The following is a 19,521-nucleotide window of genomic DNA, read 5'->3' as shown; positions in this document are numbered from 1 at the left end:
GAGCATTGTAAGTGATTACTGAATATTCACTTTGATGTAAAGGAAAAGAAAGTGGCTTTATCTGAAATCCATCTGGAATCTAAAAGAGTGAACCTGCTCATTTACCAGCCTCTCTTATTTTCTTGCACCGAATAGATTATGATTAACTAGACATGTCTGTGTGTGCACTTGGAACACTATCAGCTTAGGGGGGGAAACCTGAGAAAGATGCTTAGGAGATCAGCCTATGTCTTCCAGAGGAATGAACTTTTGCTGGCACAATGGAATCTCCCCTTCTTCTGCCCCCTGCACTGCAAACTGGAAACTGGAGGTTTGGAGATCCCTCAGGAGGAGGGGAAGTGGAACAAGAGGAAGGGGGAACAGACCACTGTCCCACTGAGTATCACCCATAAACACACTTATTTGTACTTGTCGTGTTGCTCATGTTAAAAAGGCTACCTCAGCTGTCTCCAGACCATCAACTGTCATACAAATATCGAGATCACTTTGCTTGAAGCCAAATCCATTCTTTGAAGAGCCAAATAAGTTTAATTTAGTGCCTGTAAAGGAGGATGTATTTCAGAGAATTATTTGAGCACATTAGCATTCGTTAGTAATAAATATTGGACAATTAGGCCAAGAATAAAGAAAACAAGCTGTAATAAATATAAAGCATATCCTTAAATTTTTTGCTAGGTAACACATTCTGTAGTAACTGGATTGAGATTAGTGACCTAAGGACATCATAAAAATTACTTTAATACTTTGAAAATAAATATAATCACAAAGAACACCTGGAAACTCTTGTCTGATGAAATTTTCAAGATTTTGCCGTATATATTCACGAGCCTGGTCTTCTATAATGTTTGGAGCAAAGTCCTCTGTTGAAGAGACAGCATATATTCATTTAGAATCAGAATTATGATAGCAAGTAGATGAACTAGAAAGACAATTTCTTTTATAATAATAATATTATGCTACACGTTAATTGACTGACGGTATATCTAGTTAACTTGAGGCATCAATATGAAATCTATAATGCAATACCCAATGCTGTTAGCCTAAAGTAACAGAACCAATTACAACATATAAATCTACATTTTTGGACAAAAACTTTGCGATTAGACTGTATCTGATATTGTGGTAAGCAGTGATGTAAGAACAATGACATATACTTTACATTTTATATTAAATGCTAGGTAATATACAACTTCCCAATGAATGTATATTTTTAAAGTGTTTTAAGCAATACGCATTAGTGTACAGCCTCAGCAGTGGACCTGGTTTGGAAATTGCCAAATAGCTGCAAAACAGTGAGGGATGGCATGATTGGCAGCAGAGAAAATTGCAGGTAGGCAGAGGCACTTAATTCTTCCAACTACTTCCAACTTTCTTCTGCTCTCATCTTACAACCCTACCTCCAGAAATCATTTTCTCCAGCGATCTGCAAACACACTCCCCAACTCTAACATGGTAGAAGATTGTTGAGGGGAAAATAGCCCGATTTTGGGAAATACTAAGGAAAATTACTTGACCCTGTTTATTTTGTACAAGTATTAATTTCCAAAAACTTTTAACCAAAATGAAGTTCAGTCAACTTACTATAACACTGGATGCACACTTGATCCAAAGTATTTAAGAACTTGGGTGTTAATGGTGGCAAAGGGTCTAGCTCAATTTTTTTGAAGTCTTCTGGGCAGTCCCTCTTTAGATGACCTTCTCGCTTACATAGGCTACACACAACTGTAGGTGACTGTATCAAAGAGAAAGGAAGACATCCTTAAAACTTTTTTCTTCTCTGAGCTAAACTACACTCTCAAGCTTGCTAAATGATAAGTGGGAACAAGGCCTGGTAGGAGACAGCAAACATCACCTAGCTTAAAGTATAAATGGGGAGATAATGAATATATCTGTTATCAGGAATGGCCAGACTATGGTCAATGACACTCTCTGTACATCAGTAACAGCTTATCATACATGTCTGACTGCAACTTCCAACTGTCATGTCATACTGACCGTGTTTAAAGCCTGCCATGCTATTTGCTCAAACCTGTGAATATTTTGACATGTGGCAGAAACTCAAAATAACAGTCAGCTTGATTATGGATTGTAGAAATTATAATGCATCAATGTAATTTTTTTCATTAAAAAAACAAATAGAAAACTTGTTCCTCTAGTCCTGATTTATGACTGGAATTAAATGACATTTGTGGGACCAAACACACAGCCTCTAACGTGGATTAGTCCTACCTCTACAGATTAACATGCAATGGAATGACGGAACTGCAGCATAAATAGTATTTTACAATTTAGCTGTTATTACCTTGCCTTTTGTGAAAGAGTATTTATTAAACTCATAGAAGAAGTCAGATTTGCCACATTGGTCTATGAGCATGTTGCTTTCCAAAGACGCTTCTTTTTCAACATTATCTTCTTTATCCAATTCTGTCCTTGGAGGTTCATCTGCTTTCTTTCTGAACTCACTGTCTTCATATTTGACAGAAATAAACAATTCGTCCTCTTCCGACAGAGGCTCTTCAATGCCAGATCCAGTGTACGTGTTATCCAGCTCATCTTCAGTATTGATAACATTCCCAAGTTCTCTCTGGTTTATGATACTGTGAACTTCCTCCTCCTCTTCCTCTTCTTCTTCCTCCTCTTCTTCCACTTCCTCCTCCTCCGAATTATCCATTTCAAATACTTGCTCCTGAGTTGCTGGTTCCAGTTTGATCAGGGAATCATCCAGTTCATCAGTTCCTTCTGTGCTCTCTGCATCCATGTCAACCTTATCGTCTAGTCCACCGCCGCATTCTGAACCAAACCCGTCAAGAGCAGCTACTGTATTCTGAAAATTCTCCATATCAGAAATGCTGTCAGTTTCAACATCATGCTCGCCAGCTGGAACGGCAAGATCTCCACTTTCACTGTCTTCATCCAAACCTTGATTGATACCCAAACGTCCCTGCCATTTTCTATCCCGTTCGGGCCCATCTTCTTCTTCCTCTTCATTTCCACTCTCTGTCTCCTCACAGCTCGGTTTATATTCCTCATTGTCGCCCGAAATAAATTCCTCAATTATGCAGTCTGAGTCCTCATGGGAAACACCTAAATGCTCTATATCGTCTGCCAACTGCTCTTCCACAAAGCTTTCAGCACCAAACACCTGAGAAGGATCCAGCGCAGGTTCCTGAGGAAAATAAGAACTTTTCATGCTAGCAGTTACACAGCTGTCCATTGGCGATTTCTCTGCCTCGTCATGTGCATTTTGTATGTCAGGGATGCCAGGTTTCAGAGCGCTCTTCTCCGGCTCTGAGAGTGCCAAGGATTCAGCAGGTCTCTTTTGGTTGTTTTTTGTACTTTGTTTATGGGGCAAGGCAAAATACTTGTAAGTTGCCCGTAAGCAGTGAAGAATGTATTCATAAACCAGTTGACTATTAAGGGTTCTTGCCACATTCCTCTTCACAGAGTAAGGATCTGGGGGAAACAAGAGTCAAAGTCAACTATATCTTACTGAAGGTGTTAAAGTAGGTCTTAATATTATCATCCCCACCCCCCAAGGTCTAGGTGAATAATAAGATTTCTTCTTGGCACTCAAAAGATCATAAAGGAGGCATCAAGTGAGCATCTCTGGGAAGCCTCTCTCCATAGCAGACACCCACTTCACAGATTTATCTATCACATCTGAGGCATGAATAAAACACACTTAAAGCCACTTAAGCAGATGGCTATTAAAAACCCACAGGATTTACTTCAATCATTGAACTTAAGAGAAAGCAATGAAGCTTTTTAGCCAACAGCAAGCTACAGAAAGCAGGAGTGGCTAACCTTTAGCCCTCTAAGATCCCATTGAGAATACAGCGGCCACCAGTCCTGACCACTGGCTACTCTGACTGGGGCTGATAGGAGTTGAGAGTCTCAATATAATAAAACCTGCCCACCAGATGATGTGGGTCATTATGCCCGGACTGTGAAATTCCGCTCAATGCCTCATTGACAATAGGTCAAAACATTTTCATTTAGGTGAGCATGCTTGTTGAGTCCAACTGCCCTGGTTTTGGGGGGTGCTACTGTTTCTGTTCAAAGGGACGCAGGTGGCGCTGTGGGTTAAACCACAGAGCCTAGGACTTGCCTATCAGAAGGTTGGCGGTTTGAATCCCCGCAACGGGGTGAGCTCCCGTTGCTCAGTCCCTGCTCCTGCCAACCTAGCAGTTTGAAAGCACGTCAAAGTGCAAGTAGATAAAAAGGTACCGCTCTGGCGGGAAGGTAAACAGCGTTTCCGTGCGCTGCTCTGGTTCGCCAGAAGTGGCTTAGTCATGATGGCCACATGACAATGAGCTGTATGCTGGCTCCCTCGGCCAGTAAAGCAAGATGAGCGCCACAACCCCAGAGTCGGCCACGACTGGACCTAATGGTCAGGGGTCCCTTTACCCTTTACCTTACTGTTACTGTTCATGGAATGTGGTTATTACTTGAGTTTATTCTGCTTTTGATGGTTTTATTGTTTTATACTTGAAACTGTAAGCCACCCTGAGGGTCTCCACAGGGATGGAAAATAAGAAAACTATTTTCATGAAATAGATGTTTATCAGAAATATTTTGCAGCAAATGATTCTCTCTAGGAGCTACCACATTTTTCGCTCTATAAGACGCACCAAGTTTTTGGAGGAGGAAAACAAGAAAAAAAGTATCTGAATCTCAGAAGCCAGAACAGCAAGAGGGATCGCTGCGCAGTGAAAGCAGCAATCCCTCTTGCTGTTCTGGCTTCTGGGATAGCTGTGCAGCCTGCATTCTCTCCATAAGACGCACACACATATTTTCCCTTACTTTTTAGGAGGGAAAAAGTGAGTCTTATAGAGCAAAAAATATGGTACTTTACACAGCTGCTTGAGGTGAGGTGGGGCGGGGCGTAAACCACCTAATCTTTACCTCCAACTGATGCTTGGATAAAACTGCTTACTGCATTGGCCCGAATATAAGCCACAATTTTTTTCTAAATTCGGGCCATGAAAAATTAAAGTGTGGCTTATATTCGCAACCTTATCACACGGCTCCCCGCCCCCCGAAGCAGCCTGCGTGTGTTGCACTGGATTGGACTAGATGGCTCCAGAGGTCCCTTCCAACTCATGGCCAGCAGGTGCACAGAGATGGCTTGCCATAAAGAACCAGTAGTAATGGAGACCAATGTAAAGGCATGCTCAGTGGAACTGTTGTCCCATGCGCCACGGCCAAAACCAAGAGTCCTTAGACAGTCGTAATGAACACAAATAGAGAAAACAACAAAACAAAACTTAGTCCGAGTTTTCTCAGCTGTATCTAATACTGACAGTAAGACCTGATTGGAGGTTTTTAAGCAGAGGTTGGATGGCTACCTATCATATATGATTTAGTTGAGATTCCTGCATTGGACTAGATGGCCCCAGGGTCCCTTCACACTCTACAGTTCTAAGATTGAATGATTTGAGTGGTACCTGCTTAAGAAGAAGGTCAAAAGGGGGGGAAAGGATAGTCTGCTTTAAATGCCAAACAATACACATTTCTTCAACAGGTAATACAAATTGGACCTTCCTGCAAACGAACTACTTTCAAATACCTTCCACAGCAATCCGCTTTTTAGGCCAGTCCTTCGATTCACGAGACACTTTTTCTTTGAGGCGTATGCTAATGACTAAGTCAGCCAAATTAAACTCCAGGGCGTAGAAACGAAGCAGTTCAACCCAGAGCTGTCCAACTGGGACTAAACATTGATGATCCGAATCAAACACTAAAGGAACCTGCCAATGAAAACAAAGGCTGGATTATCTGATTTGCCTGGCATCTGCGCTCCAAAGCTAAAAAAAAGGCAGTATCACACTTTGGCCTAGATTTGAAGATTTAAGTTCAAGTGCAGTGGACCCTCGGGTTACGTACCTCTCTGGATACGTAATCTTCGGGTTGCGAAAGCGGCAAACCTGGAAGTATTTTTCCGGCTTTCGCCGCTTGCGCATGCGAGCACTCTGCACGCCACACACATGCACAGAAGCGCTCTATCGTGTTGCGCACATGCGCAAAAGCGGTGCCTTTGGTTATGGATTTTCGGGGGTGTGCACGGACCGCTGGAATGAATTAAATTTGCATCCAGAGAGTCCACTGTAGGAGAAAAAGAGCTGTAATCCGGAATTTACCATATATTCCCCTGTACTGCATTTGCATTCATCCACTGTCCTGCTGGGACCAAGTAAGCCTGCACCCCAAATCAGCCCACCAGGGGAGCGAGCAGGTGGCCTGGGAAGGCCTTCCCACACTGGGGAGTGAAGGGAAAGAAAGCCTTTCTCCTCTTCGTCTCTCCCTCCCCGCCACTGTCACCAAGGAAAGGAAGTTTGCATTTAAAAACAGCAGACTTCCTTCTCTGGGAGGCAGCAGAACAGCACGGGGAGATGAGGGGGAGACTTGCTCCCCTTCACCCACCACCAGTGGCAGCAGGAGAGCACAGGGATAGGCAAGCTGTGAGGTGGTGCTTCTTTTGCCTGAGCTGTAAAGCAAAATGGGCGGAGGCAGCAGCCCCTAGACAAGGGCTAATAAATCTGCAGCTGTATAGTGCAACCCCGTACTCAGATCAGCAAGATGTGCAAAAAAATCATGGGATTAGATAATACCAAAGTATTTTAGGAACCCAAAGACAGACAACAGAATTTCTATCTGACATTATTAAAAGCTGGAAGTACAGTCATACCTCTTGTTATGTTTGCTTCAGGTTGCGCGTTTTCAGGTTGTGTCCCGTGGCAACCCGGAAGTACCGGAAAGGGTTACTTCCGGGTTTCGCTGCTCGCGCAGACGCGCAAAATGACGTCACGTGCATGTGCAGAAGTGGCGAATTGCGACCCGTGCATGTTGCGTTCTGCTCATGTTGCGAACAGGGCTCCGGAACGGATCCCATTCGCAACCAGAGGTACCACTGCACTTGACTTCAAACATCAGATTATCAGAGCACAAGCTTCGTTAGACAGGATCTACCAAATATTTTGACATAATTCTTCAAAATCATCAGACAGTACCTTCAACAGACATATGTATAAAAAAAGTGTTTGAGGCAATATAAAAAACTGCAGAATAGTTTCTTGTTTAATTCTAGATTGCTGCTACTTTTTAAAAATAAAAGTGTGTGAAGGGTTTAAAACTTAAATTCCAGTCTTGATACCTTTCCCCGCTTAGGAGAAGTTTCCTTTGAAGAACCAGGATCCTCAACAGCAGGATTGTGCTCCCAGACCACAATGTCATCTTCAACTTCTTTTAGATTGAAGTTCACTAGTTTGTTCAATGAAAACCCTCCAATCTAGCAACAGGGGAAGAGAAAATGATTAGAAGTCAACTTGTTGGTCATTGACCGTGTTAGAGATATTTGAATTTGATTAGAAGTCAAATTCCTCTCAGCAAGCTTCCCGTGAGTCTAGGATTATCCCCCCCTGAACAATCACTGTCCACTAAGACCCCACCAAGCTTCAAAAAAGACTATAATTTTTTCTTCCAGTTCCTCATCGCTTTGCACATACAATGTTATCTCCTCTGACATTACTTTTGCTAGTCACATAGCTTATAGATGACTTGGATTTTTTGTTATGAGCCAATACTGCTACCTTAATTTTTTGCTTTATGTCTGCCTTTCTTGTTTTTGTTTTTTTAAAAAAACACCACACACACACCCTCACCTTCCTAAAATTGCACTCGAGGTAGCTTGTCAAGATCATCAATATAAATACAATAAATAATCTAAACATATAAAAACAGGAGCCAAACCAAAACTATTGTTATAGCAGGAGAAGAAGAAGAAGAGTTTGGATTTGATATCCCGCTTTATCACTACCCGAAGGAGTCTCAAAGCAGCCTCACATTCTCCTTTCCCTTCCTCCCCCACAATGAACACTCTGTGAGGTGAGTGAGGCTGAGAGACTTCAGAGAAGCGTGACTAGCCCAAGGTCAGCCAGCAGCTGAAGGTGGAGGAGCGAGGAAGCGAACCCGGTTCCCCAGATTACAAATCTACCACTCTTAACCACTACACCACACTGGCTAAAATCTTGCACACTGGTAAAATCTTGCACAGGTGAACGGGTCGACTCTTCAGAGACTCTGGATCCAAATAGCTGAGGGTGTTAAAGTTCAACATCAGCACTTTGAACTGTGCTTGGAAGATATGGTCATCATCACAATCCCTGTTAATAACTCCATCACCATATTCTGAACCAGATGAACTTGGGATTTCATCAACTTGAATACTGTGATGTCATCTGCTAACCTCACTGTTCAGACAGACAGACTCCAGGTAATTTATTAATTTAAGTATCAATGCAGGTCCTTGCGGGACCTCACTGTTCACTCTCTTCCACTTAACAATTTGGAAGAGGGTTTTTTAAAAAAACTTACATCATAACTGCTAGTTATGCTAGTCTTTGATAAAGAAGTTTCTCCAAAACCTTTCGAAACCTCATATAATATCTGCCAGATCATATGTGAATTGCAAACCATGATTTCGTCAGTTTGGGGTGTATTAAAGCTGTGCACATGAGGAAAGCAAGAGGAAACATTTGAGCTTGTGGAACTCAGAGGATTGTCTAGATGCTGCTACTGTTTGAAATGCATTCTTTCTCTCTCTTCAATACTTTATATAGAAGTTTAAGAAACCTTTATGCAAGGCACGCTTACCCATGATCCTAAATATACAGGAAGAAAGGGTTCTTTCCTCTGTTGCAGAAAGAAAATGACCATTAAAGCAAAGACATAAGGTGGTAAGCCACCCTCTTCAGGACGATCTGCACAACAGAGCTATAAGGAAGGAAAAGGAAAAGAAAACATTCATTGAAGAGCACTGCGAGCAAGCTTCAGAATCCTATTAGATGTGGCCTGCTGTTAAGGTAATGCTGCTATAGTATGGAGATCACAAGCACCCTGCAGGCTCACATCCTTCTACGTCCCCCACTTTCGGTATGTGAATTCCCCCACCCGGCTTTCATGTTTAGAGCAAAGATAGAGAAGGAACTTTCACTCAGATAAAACTGTTTGCAAACCCACTTCTATCCATGGCTAGCCAAGCATCATTGTACAGTGGTGCCCCGCAAGACGAATGCCTCGCAAGACGGAAAACTCGCTAGACGAAAGAGTTTTCTGTTTTGTAGGTGCTTCGCAAAACGAATTTCCTATGGGCTTGCTTCACAAGACGACAATGTCTTGCAAGTTCCTGCGGGTTTTTTTCCTTCCCCCCCTTTTTCTAAGCTGCTAAGCTGCTTATCAGCTGATCCGATAAGCCGCTAAAAGCCTCTAATAGCGCTAATCCATCAATGGGCTTGCTTCGCAAGACAAAAAAACCGCTAGACGAAGAGAATCACAGAACGGATTCTTTTCGTCTTGCGAGGCACCACTGTAGCTATTAACACCCCACCATTATCAGCTCTGAAAATGAACAGAATGGGAGAATTTCCGCATCAGAGGAGGTGCAGAGGAAGGTGTGTGAGCTCAAAGAGCACTTCCAATCACCTAACTGTGATTATGATATCAGGAAACATAATGTCTGTACTTCAGTGGACTTCAGTACTGGGTACAGGTCTCGGATCCCTGATTTGAGTTTTCATTTTTTTTAAAGGAGGTAGGAAACATGGCTTTGAAAGTTTGGGCAATGGATTTTAGTGGACAAAAATAAGTGTGCCGACTTTGACTCTGCCCATGAATATTTATGATCACACATAGCCAGGATTACAACAGAAGCTATCTGTTCCAACTATGCCATACCTTATGAATACTTCTGTGCTTGGTTGGATATAGATACATAGGTGGAACAAGTCTTACCTCCAGGGTCTTGTCTGATTTGGGCCAAAAATCTCTTACAATCAGGAGAGGTATCACGTGAAGCACCAAGCTATATATAAAATAGCTAAACTTGAAGGGGCTGCCTCAGGTTTCTACCATTTGCCAATCACTTGCTATGACTACTGTTTCAGAGTTATAGCAAGTTGGAGGCCACACAAATTCTTCAGAAAGAAGTATGTTTCCTAATCCAATATTCAAATGCTACTAAACAGAGTTCAGGTGTTGGAAAATTTAGCTGTGATTGTTTAAAGCTAACTTTCCCCCCATGTTTAAGAAACACATTATTTCAGATAGAGTGGCTGGGGAAACCCAGCCAGATGGGCGGGATATAAATAAGAAGTTTATTATTATTATTATTATTATTATTATTATTATTATAGCTGGCATGCAACATTCAATCATGAATGCAGAAAGGCTCAGCTAGATCCAAAGCGTTAAATTAATTATATATACAGAATAAAGTTTTTTTAAAAAATTAAAGGACAGAGTACACATTGTACACACAACCTTAATCATGGCCAGTGTTAGAAACTGAGATATGAAAGCTAGGAGCTACATGGCACTTTAAACCAAGGTTATGGGCACAACAACGGAATGTCTAGGTGTGCTTTTTAATAACAAGAATACAAAGCTGAAAATGAACAAACTGCAGCTAAAATATTATGTTCATTGTTCACATGGTCTAGGTCCTTTCCCTGCCCCCCCCCCGCTAATATTCTTAAGAGGGTCTCTTCAGCAGTCTTCAGAGAGTAGCTGGAAATGGGGAGGCAGAAAAAGGCCCTCCTTTCCTTCCACTCTCCAGTTTTAATCTGAAATCTTAGGTGCAGTATTGCGCCCAGAACTCAGAAACTGCCCGAGCTAATAAAATTCCCTGTCGCAAAATGCGCCTAGAACAATAGGATTTTTGAACCCTGATCATGGCAAACAATGTAAGTATTTGTGCTTTGCTACAAAGCCAGACTTACCTTGGCCCAGTGTCTAAAGGCAATTACCAGGGACACGAGAGGAGGTTCTAGTTTTCCTAGTTTAGCCAAGTGATTTGTTGTCAGCCAAGCATTTTCATTCCCAGCACTTACTCTGCAAACAAGGCCACTAAAATGATAAAAGACAGAGATGTAAAAACCATATTTTCACTCCCTAGGAAAAGCAAACTAAGGGTAGAATTGAAAATGAGTGGATACCGCAGAAAACAGCATTTCCTTATTTCTCCCAGAAATGTGGCAGAAATAAGCAAGTTATGACATCGTGACTACAATGTTGGTGCATCACATGCTCTTCTACTAAATGCTATTCAGGAGGTGAGAAAGTGGAACAGCCGTGAAACTGGTATTTTCAGTGGCAGTCACTGAATGGGTGGTTCTATCTGATGTGTAATAAAGACTTAAATCACAGCCGCCATGATGTTTTTTAATTCACAAATGAGATACCTGCTTGTAGAGTGAGATTTTTCTATTTAGACTTGAATCAGGCGGTTGGATTAACATGCAATAACAGGGGCCATATATAACAATCACAGTTGACATACTTGGGAATTATTGGATCCTAATTTATGGTTGCTTTATTGTTGTATGAAAGCTCATTTGTATACTATGGTGAATCCTCATTAGCAGGGTTTGAAGAAAGACAGGCTAATGGATTGTCATCCTATCAAGGAAGTAGCTAGAAGAATTTCTGCTTAAATGTCTGTACTGAAGCTATAATAAATATATACATTATGACTGCATAAAACTCACTTGATGTGATGTGGATTACGCTTAATTGCAGTCATTACTTGCATTAGCCTTCTAACAGACAATTATGCTTTGGAATAGCACTTTAATGACTCTTAAAAACTACATTAGCCTACTTTTTAATAGATGATTTACTTACTTCAGTTGGTAAACAAGCACTATGTAAATGTAAACCATTTAATTATGCTATGGCTCTTATTAACGTATTAATAAACTGTAACAGCTTTAAGTAAGTGGTGCTATGTAAATGGTTAGAAAAAATACCAGAGTGTAGTCCTTTCCCCTTTTTAATATTAAAGTTGTGCCAGCTGTTCTTGATGTTTCTCATAGCACAAATATGTCTACTGAGAAGTTCTGAGTTCAATGGGGCTTACTACCAGGTAAGCAGGAACAGGACTGAAGCCTTGAGGAGATATCCAACATTAGTCATATTCAGAGTAGTCTCATCAAAGTCAATAGACCTAAGTAACTTAAGTCACGAGCCTACTGTGAGCATGACTTAGCTTGATATGATCTTAGTAAGACCCTAACCCTAAACTTATTTACAAGAAACTACAGCTGGGATAAGGCTTTATGCTTGCATCACATGTGGAAATTGCTTCTTTTTGTTTTGTTTCTTTTGCCCTTTGAAGGCAAGGGTGCAGAGCTGAAGTGATTCTTTGGGCACTGGTGAGAGTGGAAGCAGCAGTCCTTACTGTTAGATTCTAATTTGTTTGCTCACATTACTATGGGAATCAATATATTTGGAATGATTTAATACAGAAGCCAACAGAGATGTGTGGGTTTACATTGTTCAATACTATACACACACACAAATTTGCTATCAGAGACCTTTGTTTTTCTTTGCACACCACCACAGGCACTCTAGCATGGAAATCTGCATCAACATCAACAAAAGATTCTAAGAAGGGGAAAAAGAAAGCCACATTAATCATGGTACTGAAGAAAAAGAAGTTGTAAAAACTGTCTCACACACAGAACAGCAGAGGAAAATCTACTCCCTTGCTGGTCTTTTACATTCACATGTATGCAGTTTTCATGTGACAACTACAGCCATCCCTTTGATGCTATAATGTGCTGGTTCTCCTGATAAATACCTCTTCAATACATACAGGGTTCAGCTGTCAGTGGGCAAAACATTTGCCCATGTGAATGGAGCTTCAGATGGTCATCTGAACCCATTCTTAGACTGCAAAGATTAAAGACCAGAAGAAACCCTCTAATGATAGTAATAAATAAAACTAGTCAGCAGCAGCAACAACAACTGGTCCGCTTAAGCCACACAAACCCATGGGCCTGATCCTTCACAGCTTGACCAGTGGTTCAGGCCCTTAAAATGAGAGATGGAAATGCATCTGTTCTTTCTTTCTTTGGAGTAAGTAAACAGAAATTGTTGGGCACAGTAGTATCGCTGCCATATTAAATCATACATTTGAAGATTAAGGTACTTATCTAAGTTTCAATTTACACATATATTTTTTCTTCATTCAGCTTCTATTAATTACCAAGGTATTAAAAAGGGCCACCAGCTAGCTGTTTTTATAAGCATAATGGAAACAGGCAAATGAATATCTTTATCCAGACATGAAGCTTGGTCCACATGGTGCTGATTAGGTGGCTGAGCTTGAAAAAAACACCCGTAAAGCAAAGGCTCTGGAGTAACTGCTAACAGTAATCATAATAATAATTGTATTAATTATACCCCACCCATCTGGCTGGATTTCCCCAGGCACTCTGGGAAGCTTACAGCATTATCTAAAAACTTCAAGCGTTAAAAACCTCCCAATAAAGGGGTGTCTTCTTAAAGTTGTGTAATTCTTCATCTCCTTGACATTTGAAGGGAGAGTGTTCCACAGAGAGGGCACCACTACCGAGAAGGCCCTCTGCCTGGTTCTTTGTAGCTTCACTTCTTGCAGTGAGGGAACCAGAAGACGACCCTTGGAGTAGGACCTCAATGTCTGGGCTGAGTGATGGGGATGGAGACGCTCCTTCAGGTATACTGGGCCAAGGCCATTTGGGGATTTAAAGGTCAGCATCAACACTTTGAATTGTGCTTGGAAACTGGGAGCCAACGAAGGTTCTTTAGGACCTTTTTAATGTACTTATTAAAGATGTGGAAGTATGTGATAAGAAGGCAAACCATGTTAAGATAACTGACAGGCAAACAGAACCAACAAAATGACTGGCGAGACAAGTCTACAGGCTATGCTTACACTCACAATGAAATGTATGTAGGTTGTACTTACTGATCAGTTTGTATAACTGACACCTCTGTTGGTGTATAAAAAACCAGGAACGATTGTTTCAGAAAATGATGCACCAACTAGCATTAATTGCCCAGGACTGCCCGTGTTACAAACCTTATTTTAATTATTGGTATTCGTTAGCCAATCTGCTTTATTTGGGGTTCTTAAAAATACAGTGGTGCCTCGCAAGACGAAAAGAATCCGTTCTGTGATTCTCTTCGTCTAGCGGTTTTTTCGTCTTGCGAAGCAAGCCCATTGACGGGTTAGCGGATTAGCGCTATTAGCGGCTTATCTGCTGATCGGATCAGCTGATAAGCGGCTTAGCGGCTTAGAAAAAGGGGGGAGGGGAAAAACCCAGCAGGAACTCGCAAGACATTGTCGTCTTGCGAAGCAAGCCCATAGGAAATTCGTTTTGCGAAGCACCTCCAAAACGGAAAACTCTTTCGTCTAGCGAGTTTTCCGTCTTGCGAGGCATTCGTCTTGCGGGGCACCACTGTAGTTACACTGGAGTTTTGTCCACCATCTTAATGAAGGTTTTGGAGTGAAGTGGCAATTCCTGATTCTAACCTGTGGAACCAGCAGTCAATATTCCAGATAAATCAAGACAGAGTACAAGGACATAAGAACCTAAGAGCCCAGTGTATCAGGCCCATGTGGTCCAGAATTCTGTTCTCACAGTCGCCACCCCAAACATCAGATCACTTCCGTTTTCCTTCACTCTTCCCTTATAAACCATCTCTTTTAGCCTTTTCCTCATATCCTGAATGAAGCCTTAGCAACAAAGAGTTGATGGGTTGCTGTTGTGTATGGCCAAGTGCATACTATAGAGGTGTTGCCTCTTTTGCTGCTACCTGATACATGCTAACACCTAGGCCCCATCAGCTCTAAGAACCATCTGGCAATACTTTTCTCTTGTAGCCAAAATTTCTGGGGAGCCGTTATGATCCATATGATTCCTCCATTCTTTTTCTCATGGTTTGTTGGGCTTTGGATGAACTGCTTTGAATGAATTATAAATCAACCATTCCAATCCAGACATCTATCTAGTCCCATCTTCCACCACTGTGCTAATACTCTCTCCTCTTAGTTGCTGTATGAAAATAGGGCCAATGGCACCCATCATTAGATACAGGCAGTCCTGTCCGCTGCCTACCCTCAAGATATTGGTTTGGTGCTACTTGCACAGAAGAGACATTCTCACCCGATGTGGGTGAGGACATGGCTAAGTCGAGATATGAATGAATGGGCCTTACCACTATTCTTCAGGCTCTCTTGAACAAGTAAGAGAACATCTGGTTGGGACATCTATAAAGAACAGCAAAACAAAAACTATAAAATTTTAACATTTACTGACGTCATTATTTATTTTGAAATATTAGTATAGTACTTCATGACATTTAACTTGGGAAAACTAGCTGTCCGGTGGTACTTTAAAAAAAAAAGAGGTGGCTTTGATGCAAAAAATTAAAATAAATTATGATAACCAGACAATCATTCAGGGCATGTATCCACAGCAGTGACTTGTAATCCGAGGAGGAATGACCGCTGGGAAATATGCAGAAAGAAGAAACACCATGGTACATCAGCACAACTGGACACCCTCACTTGCCCCAGCTGCAACAAAACATGTCTCTCCCATATTGGTCTCACAGCCACAGCATGTGCTGTAACTCTCCAATGGTTTCACTCTTCCACTGTCTCTGGAGACAGATGGATGCCAACCAAAAACCATATTAAAAAAGAGAATCTCATTAAAACTTTAGTTCACATCAATAGTAATTTGAGGTTTTGTATATGCATCTTTGCTATGCTTTGCTTTTATAAACTGCTTAAATTTCTAACTTTCCCAGAGCTGTAGGCATGCATGTTGATTTTTATAGTACCATTATGGCTGCTATGAACCATGTAAACTTAATTTGGCAGCAAAGCTGCTAGAATCCCCTTTATACAATATTTTCTGAAGAAAATGATTACTTACATTAGCTGGAAACTGGATATCTAGATTTACATCTGAGTTTTTGAAACCAAATCTGCTGCAAGAAGAGCCATACAGTCTTAGAGAACAATCTATAGTGAATGAAAATGGAAAATTTCAATTTGAAATGCAGAACAGGGGAAAATACTTTCTTCTCCACAAAGAAGTCTTGACCAGAGCAGATCCAGGAACAACAGGGGTTTAAACTCCCCACATCCCTTCCTGGTTAACCTATCTTCTATCAATGTTTAAAGGACATGAATCTGATTTAGCGATCTTTAAGCACTGCTTATTTTTAGCCACTTTGCTGGCTTCTCCTTCAGCAGTTCATCTATTTTACAGCGCCAGGTCTATATTTTGCATCAAGTAACTAAGATACCATGGAAATACAACCTGGATCACCATTTGTTAAAGACAATTATAATAAAATGTTACCTGGCAATTTCTGATGCAATACACTTTCCATGGCAGTTTTAACTCCAAGCCGTTGTTCCAAGTCTTCATTGTTTAAACCAAACTCTTGCACTACTTTCTCAATGGCAACACCAATAGCTTCAATCTGCAAAGGCGTTGGTGGAGGAAGGGCAGTCAGCAGTTGTTGTTCTTGCTTTTCCTTTAGAGATAATATGCAAGAAATATATAATTTTTTTCTCTCAGAATCATTTTAATAATGTAAAAAGTACACAGTTTATCTACTTTTATTTCTCCATATTTTTTTTTTTGGGGGGGGGGAGAACCAATTCTAATGTCCCTGCAAAGAGCATTTCCAAAAGTATGTCCTCTTACTAGCTAAAACATCACAGATAATATTTACTCACAGAAAGGTATTTCTTGGGCAAGAGAAAACAAATGTAAGAAGACGTACTATGTACTCCTGTTTGTATCGTGGTAGTAATGTGCATAGCAGTTTGCAGAACAAAAAGGTCCCTAGCTAACCCAAGGAGCTTACAACATAAATTCAACGTTGTTTAGAAAAACGACAGCAAGGGTAACAGGCATCAACTTGGCAAAGCCAGATGCCTAGAGAAAAGAAAGGTATTCATGAGATAGTAAAAAAAAACTGCCAAAAAGAGACGGGCAAGGCAGGCCATCTTAAGCAGGGGATTTCAAATCCATACCATGGCTTCCTGCTCATGCCCAGATCAAGCATGAACCAATTGCCCCAACTTGAATGGCTCCCACAAACTTGCCACTTTCTGATCTCGGCTCTCTTACCCAAGTACATCCCTGGCTGCAACATTTGTTCCTCCGTTTCAACCTCCCTCAGCTGCCTGAAGGTCTCTGACTCCCACAAATGTCTAAGCTACAGAGCCTAGGACTTGCCGATCAGAAGGTTGGCGGTTCGAATCCCAGCAACGGAGTGAGCTCCTGTTGCTCGGTCCCTGCTCCTGCCAACCTAGCAGTTCAAAAGCACGCCCAAGTGCAAGTAGATAAATAGGTACCGCTCCGGCGGGAAGGTAAACAGCATTTCCGTGCACTGCTCTGGTTCGCCAGAAGCGGCTTAGTCATGCTGGCCACATGACCCGGAAAAACTTTCTGCGGACAAACGCCAGCTCCCTCAGCCAGTAAAGCAAGATGAGCACCGCAACCCCAGAGTCGTTCGCAACTGGACTTAATTGTCAGGGGTCCTTTACCTTTACCTAACTTGGGGTCTATTGGTGTTTCCTTTCCCCCTATATCTCACATCCCCTGCTCTGGTTCGCCAGAAGCGGCTTAGTCATGCTGGCCACATGACCCGGAAGCTGTACGCCGGCTCCCTCGGCCAATAAAGCGAGATGAGCGCTGCAACCCCAGAGTCGGCCACGACTGGACCGAATGGTCAGGGGTCCCTTTACCTTCAGAGCAAGCATGACTCACCTGCTTCAGCCCAAGGACTGCATTAGCTGGTGGGCTGCAGGCCACTTCCTTTGGCTGCAGACCACTTCCTCTTGGACACACATGCAGCTCACAACATGCACCTATTACCCCTCCCTGCGTCATCTCTATTGCTCCCTCCCCACTAGTTATAGGTCCCAAGCACAGAACATCCTGCCCTGAAGCAGGGAAGGTTGGAATAAGGTTGCTGGGGGAGAGCAATGTAGGGGCCCCCATGTTTAGCTGCTGCTGCTCATCAGCTACCATACTGACATGTGATATTTTGAGCTTTCTCTTAATAATCTGCACAACACACACACACACACAACCCCTGTAATGCTTCTATAGCTCTGACTGGCCGTTCACTCACCTTTATGTTTTTCTTGTGTCTCTTTTCTTTTATATGCTTATGAGCAAATGCCACCGACTCAATCAAAGTATCGCATAATTTGCAAGTATATTTGGCTGTTGGGTAACTTCGAGGGCGCTAAGGAGAACACAATGTATTAAAATGTATTGATTTTAATTTATTTATTTCCTAAAATTTATTTACTGCTCGATCGTAGAAAACAACAACTTCAAAGTGGTTTACAGAAAAATTTCAACAGAAATTTAAAATACAGTCATACCTCGAACGCCTTGGGAGTCTAACATTCTGTCTCCCAAACAATCAAAAACTGAAAGTGAGTGTTCCAGTTTTTGAACGTTCTTTCAGAAGCCAAACATCCGACGGGGCTTCTGCAGCTTCCGATTGGCTGCAGGAGCTTGCTGCAGCCAATCAGAAGCCACACTTTGGAAGTCAAATGTTTCGGAAGTCAAGCAGACTTACGAAACAGATTCTGTTCGACTTCCGAGGTACGACTGTATACAAAAAGTTTAAACCACAATAAAATAGACTAAAACAAATCAAAGCTTCTACAAATATATCATTTCACAATGTTCCTGTCAAGACGAATCACCTGGACTCAGAGTCAAACCATTTGTCAGAAAACATCTAGGATCATTTGAATAGCACTGAGCAGTAGCATTTCAGTCCTATAGGAAAGCTATGATATGTATCTCCATTCATGCTGAACGGACCTTATTTCCAGTTCACTTAACAGCATGGTCTTTCCTGCACAGGCATGATACTCATATTGAAACATCTATGTACTACCTATTAAATCAGGCAGCTCCCTGACTCTAAAAATTGCTTAAGGTCCAATAATGTGCCTTTGATTCAGATTTGAAATGATTTTTACATATTCATTCCTTGGGCCTAAATCTGAGCTGCACATTGATTACTTCAATATCTGTGATGACAAGTGAGAATTTTATTAATAAAAATTACCCAGACATTTCATATTCCTGGATCAGCTCAACATTTAAGTTATGTTAATGATTTTGTTGTGTGATTGGAATTTTTACAAGAGACTATGGATATGAAGGTAAAGGTAAACGGCGGGAAGGTAAACGGCGTTCCGTGTGCGGCTCTGGCTCGCCAGAGCAGCGATGTCACGCTGGCCACGTGACCCGGAAGTGTCCCCGGACAGCGCTGGCCCCCGGCCAATAGATGTGAGATGGGCGCACAAACCCCACAGTCTGTCAAGACTGGCCCGTTCGGGCAGGGGTACCTTTACCTTTACCTTTATGGATATGAGAGTTAACCACTTCAAAGGAATTCTTTCCTTGAGAAGAGAGGGGAGAATTAGACCTCTTAACGGATGGACTCTCAACACACACCCTCCTGAAAGTGTCTGCAACCATACGGAGATGTGACTTTTAAGAACGATCTGGGTAAGCCTTTCCATTTTTTTACTCTAAGGATAGTACTGTGGCTTATGATGTTTAACATGAATTACATCACATCATCAGTGTATCACAGAAATGCTAAGAATAAGAATACTTATATAGCATTCCAGCTATG

The 19,521-nt window shown here is 41.7% G+C and overlaps 1 protein-coding gene across 1 annotated transcript in view; it reads right to left on the bottom strand.

Annotated features, from left to right (window-relative positions):
- TUT7 (terminal uridylyl transferase 7) overlaps positions 1-19,521 on the bottom strand; it is a 43,793-nt gene that overhangs the window by 15,359 nt on the left and 8,913 nt on the right. The window contains exons 4-16 of the mRNA XM_082241483.1: positions 17,986-18,102; positions 16,197-16,374; positions 15,765-15,853; positions 15,040-15,091; positions 12,372-12,441; positions 10,776-10,902; positions 8,653-8,772; positions 7,154-7,288; positions 5,570-5,750; positions 2,303-3,453; positions 1,582-1,732; positions 774-860; positions 439-539 (exon numbers count right to left, since the gene is read on the bottom strand). Coding sequence (XP_082097609.1) covers positions 439-539; positions 774-860; positions 1,582-1,732; positions 2,303-3,453; positions 5,570-5,750; positions 7,154-7,288; positions 8,653-8,772; positions 10,776-10,902; positions 12,372-12,441; positions 15,040-15,091; positions 15,765-15,853; positions 16,197-16,374; positions 17,986-18,102 — 2,559 coding nt within the window. The remainder of the gene's footprint in view (positions 1-438; positions 540-773; positions 861-1,581; positions 1,733-2,302; positions 3,454-5,569; positions 5,751-7,153; positions 7,289-8,652; positions 8,773-10,775; positions 10,903-12,371; positions 12,442-15,039; positions 15,092-15,764; positions 15,854-16,196; positions 16,375-17,985; positions 18,103-19,521) is intronic.

Source organism: Podarcis vaucheri (assembly GCF_965113315.1).
Source record: "Podarcis vaucheri genome assembly, chromosome: 11".
In the NCBI taxonomy this organism is placed as follows: Eukaryota; Metazoa; Chordata; class Lepidosauria; order Squamata; family Lacertidae; genus Podarcis; species Podarcis vaucheri.
The sequence above is the reverse complement of the archived record's forward strand: the minus strand, read 5'-3'. Positions and strand labels throughout refer to the sequence as shown.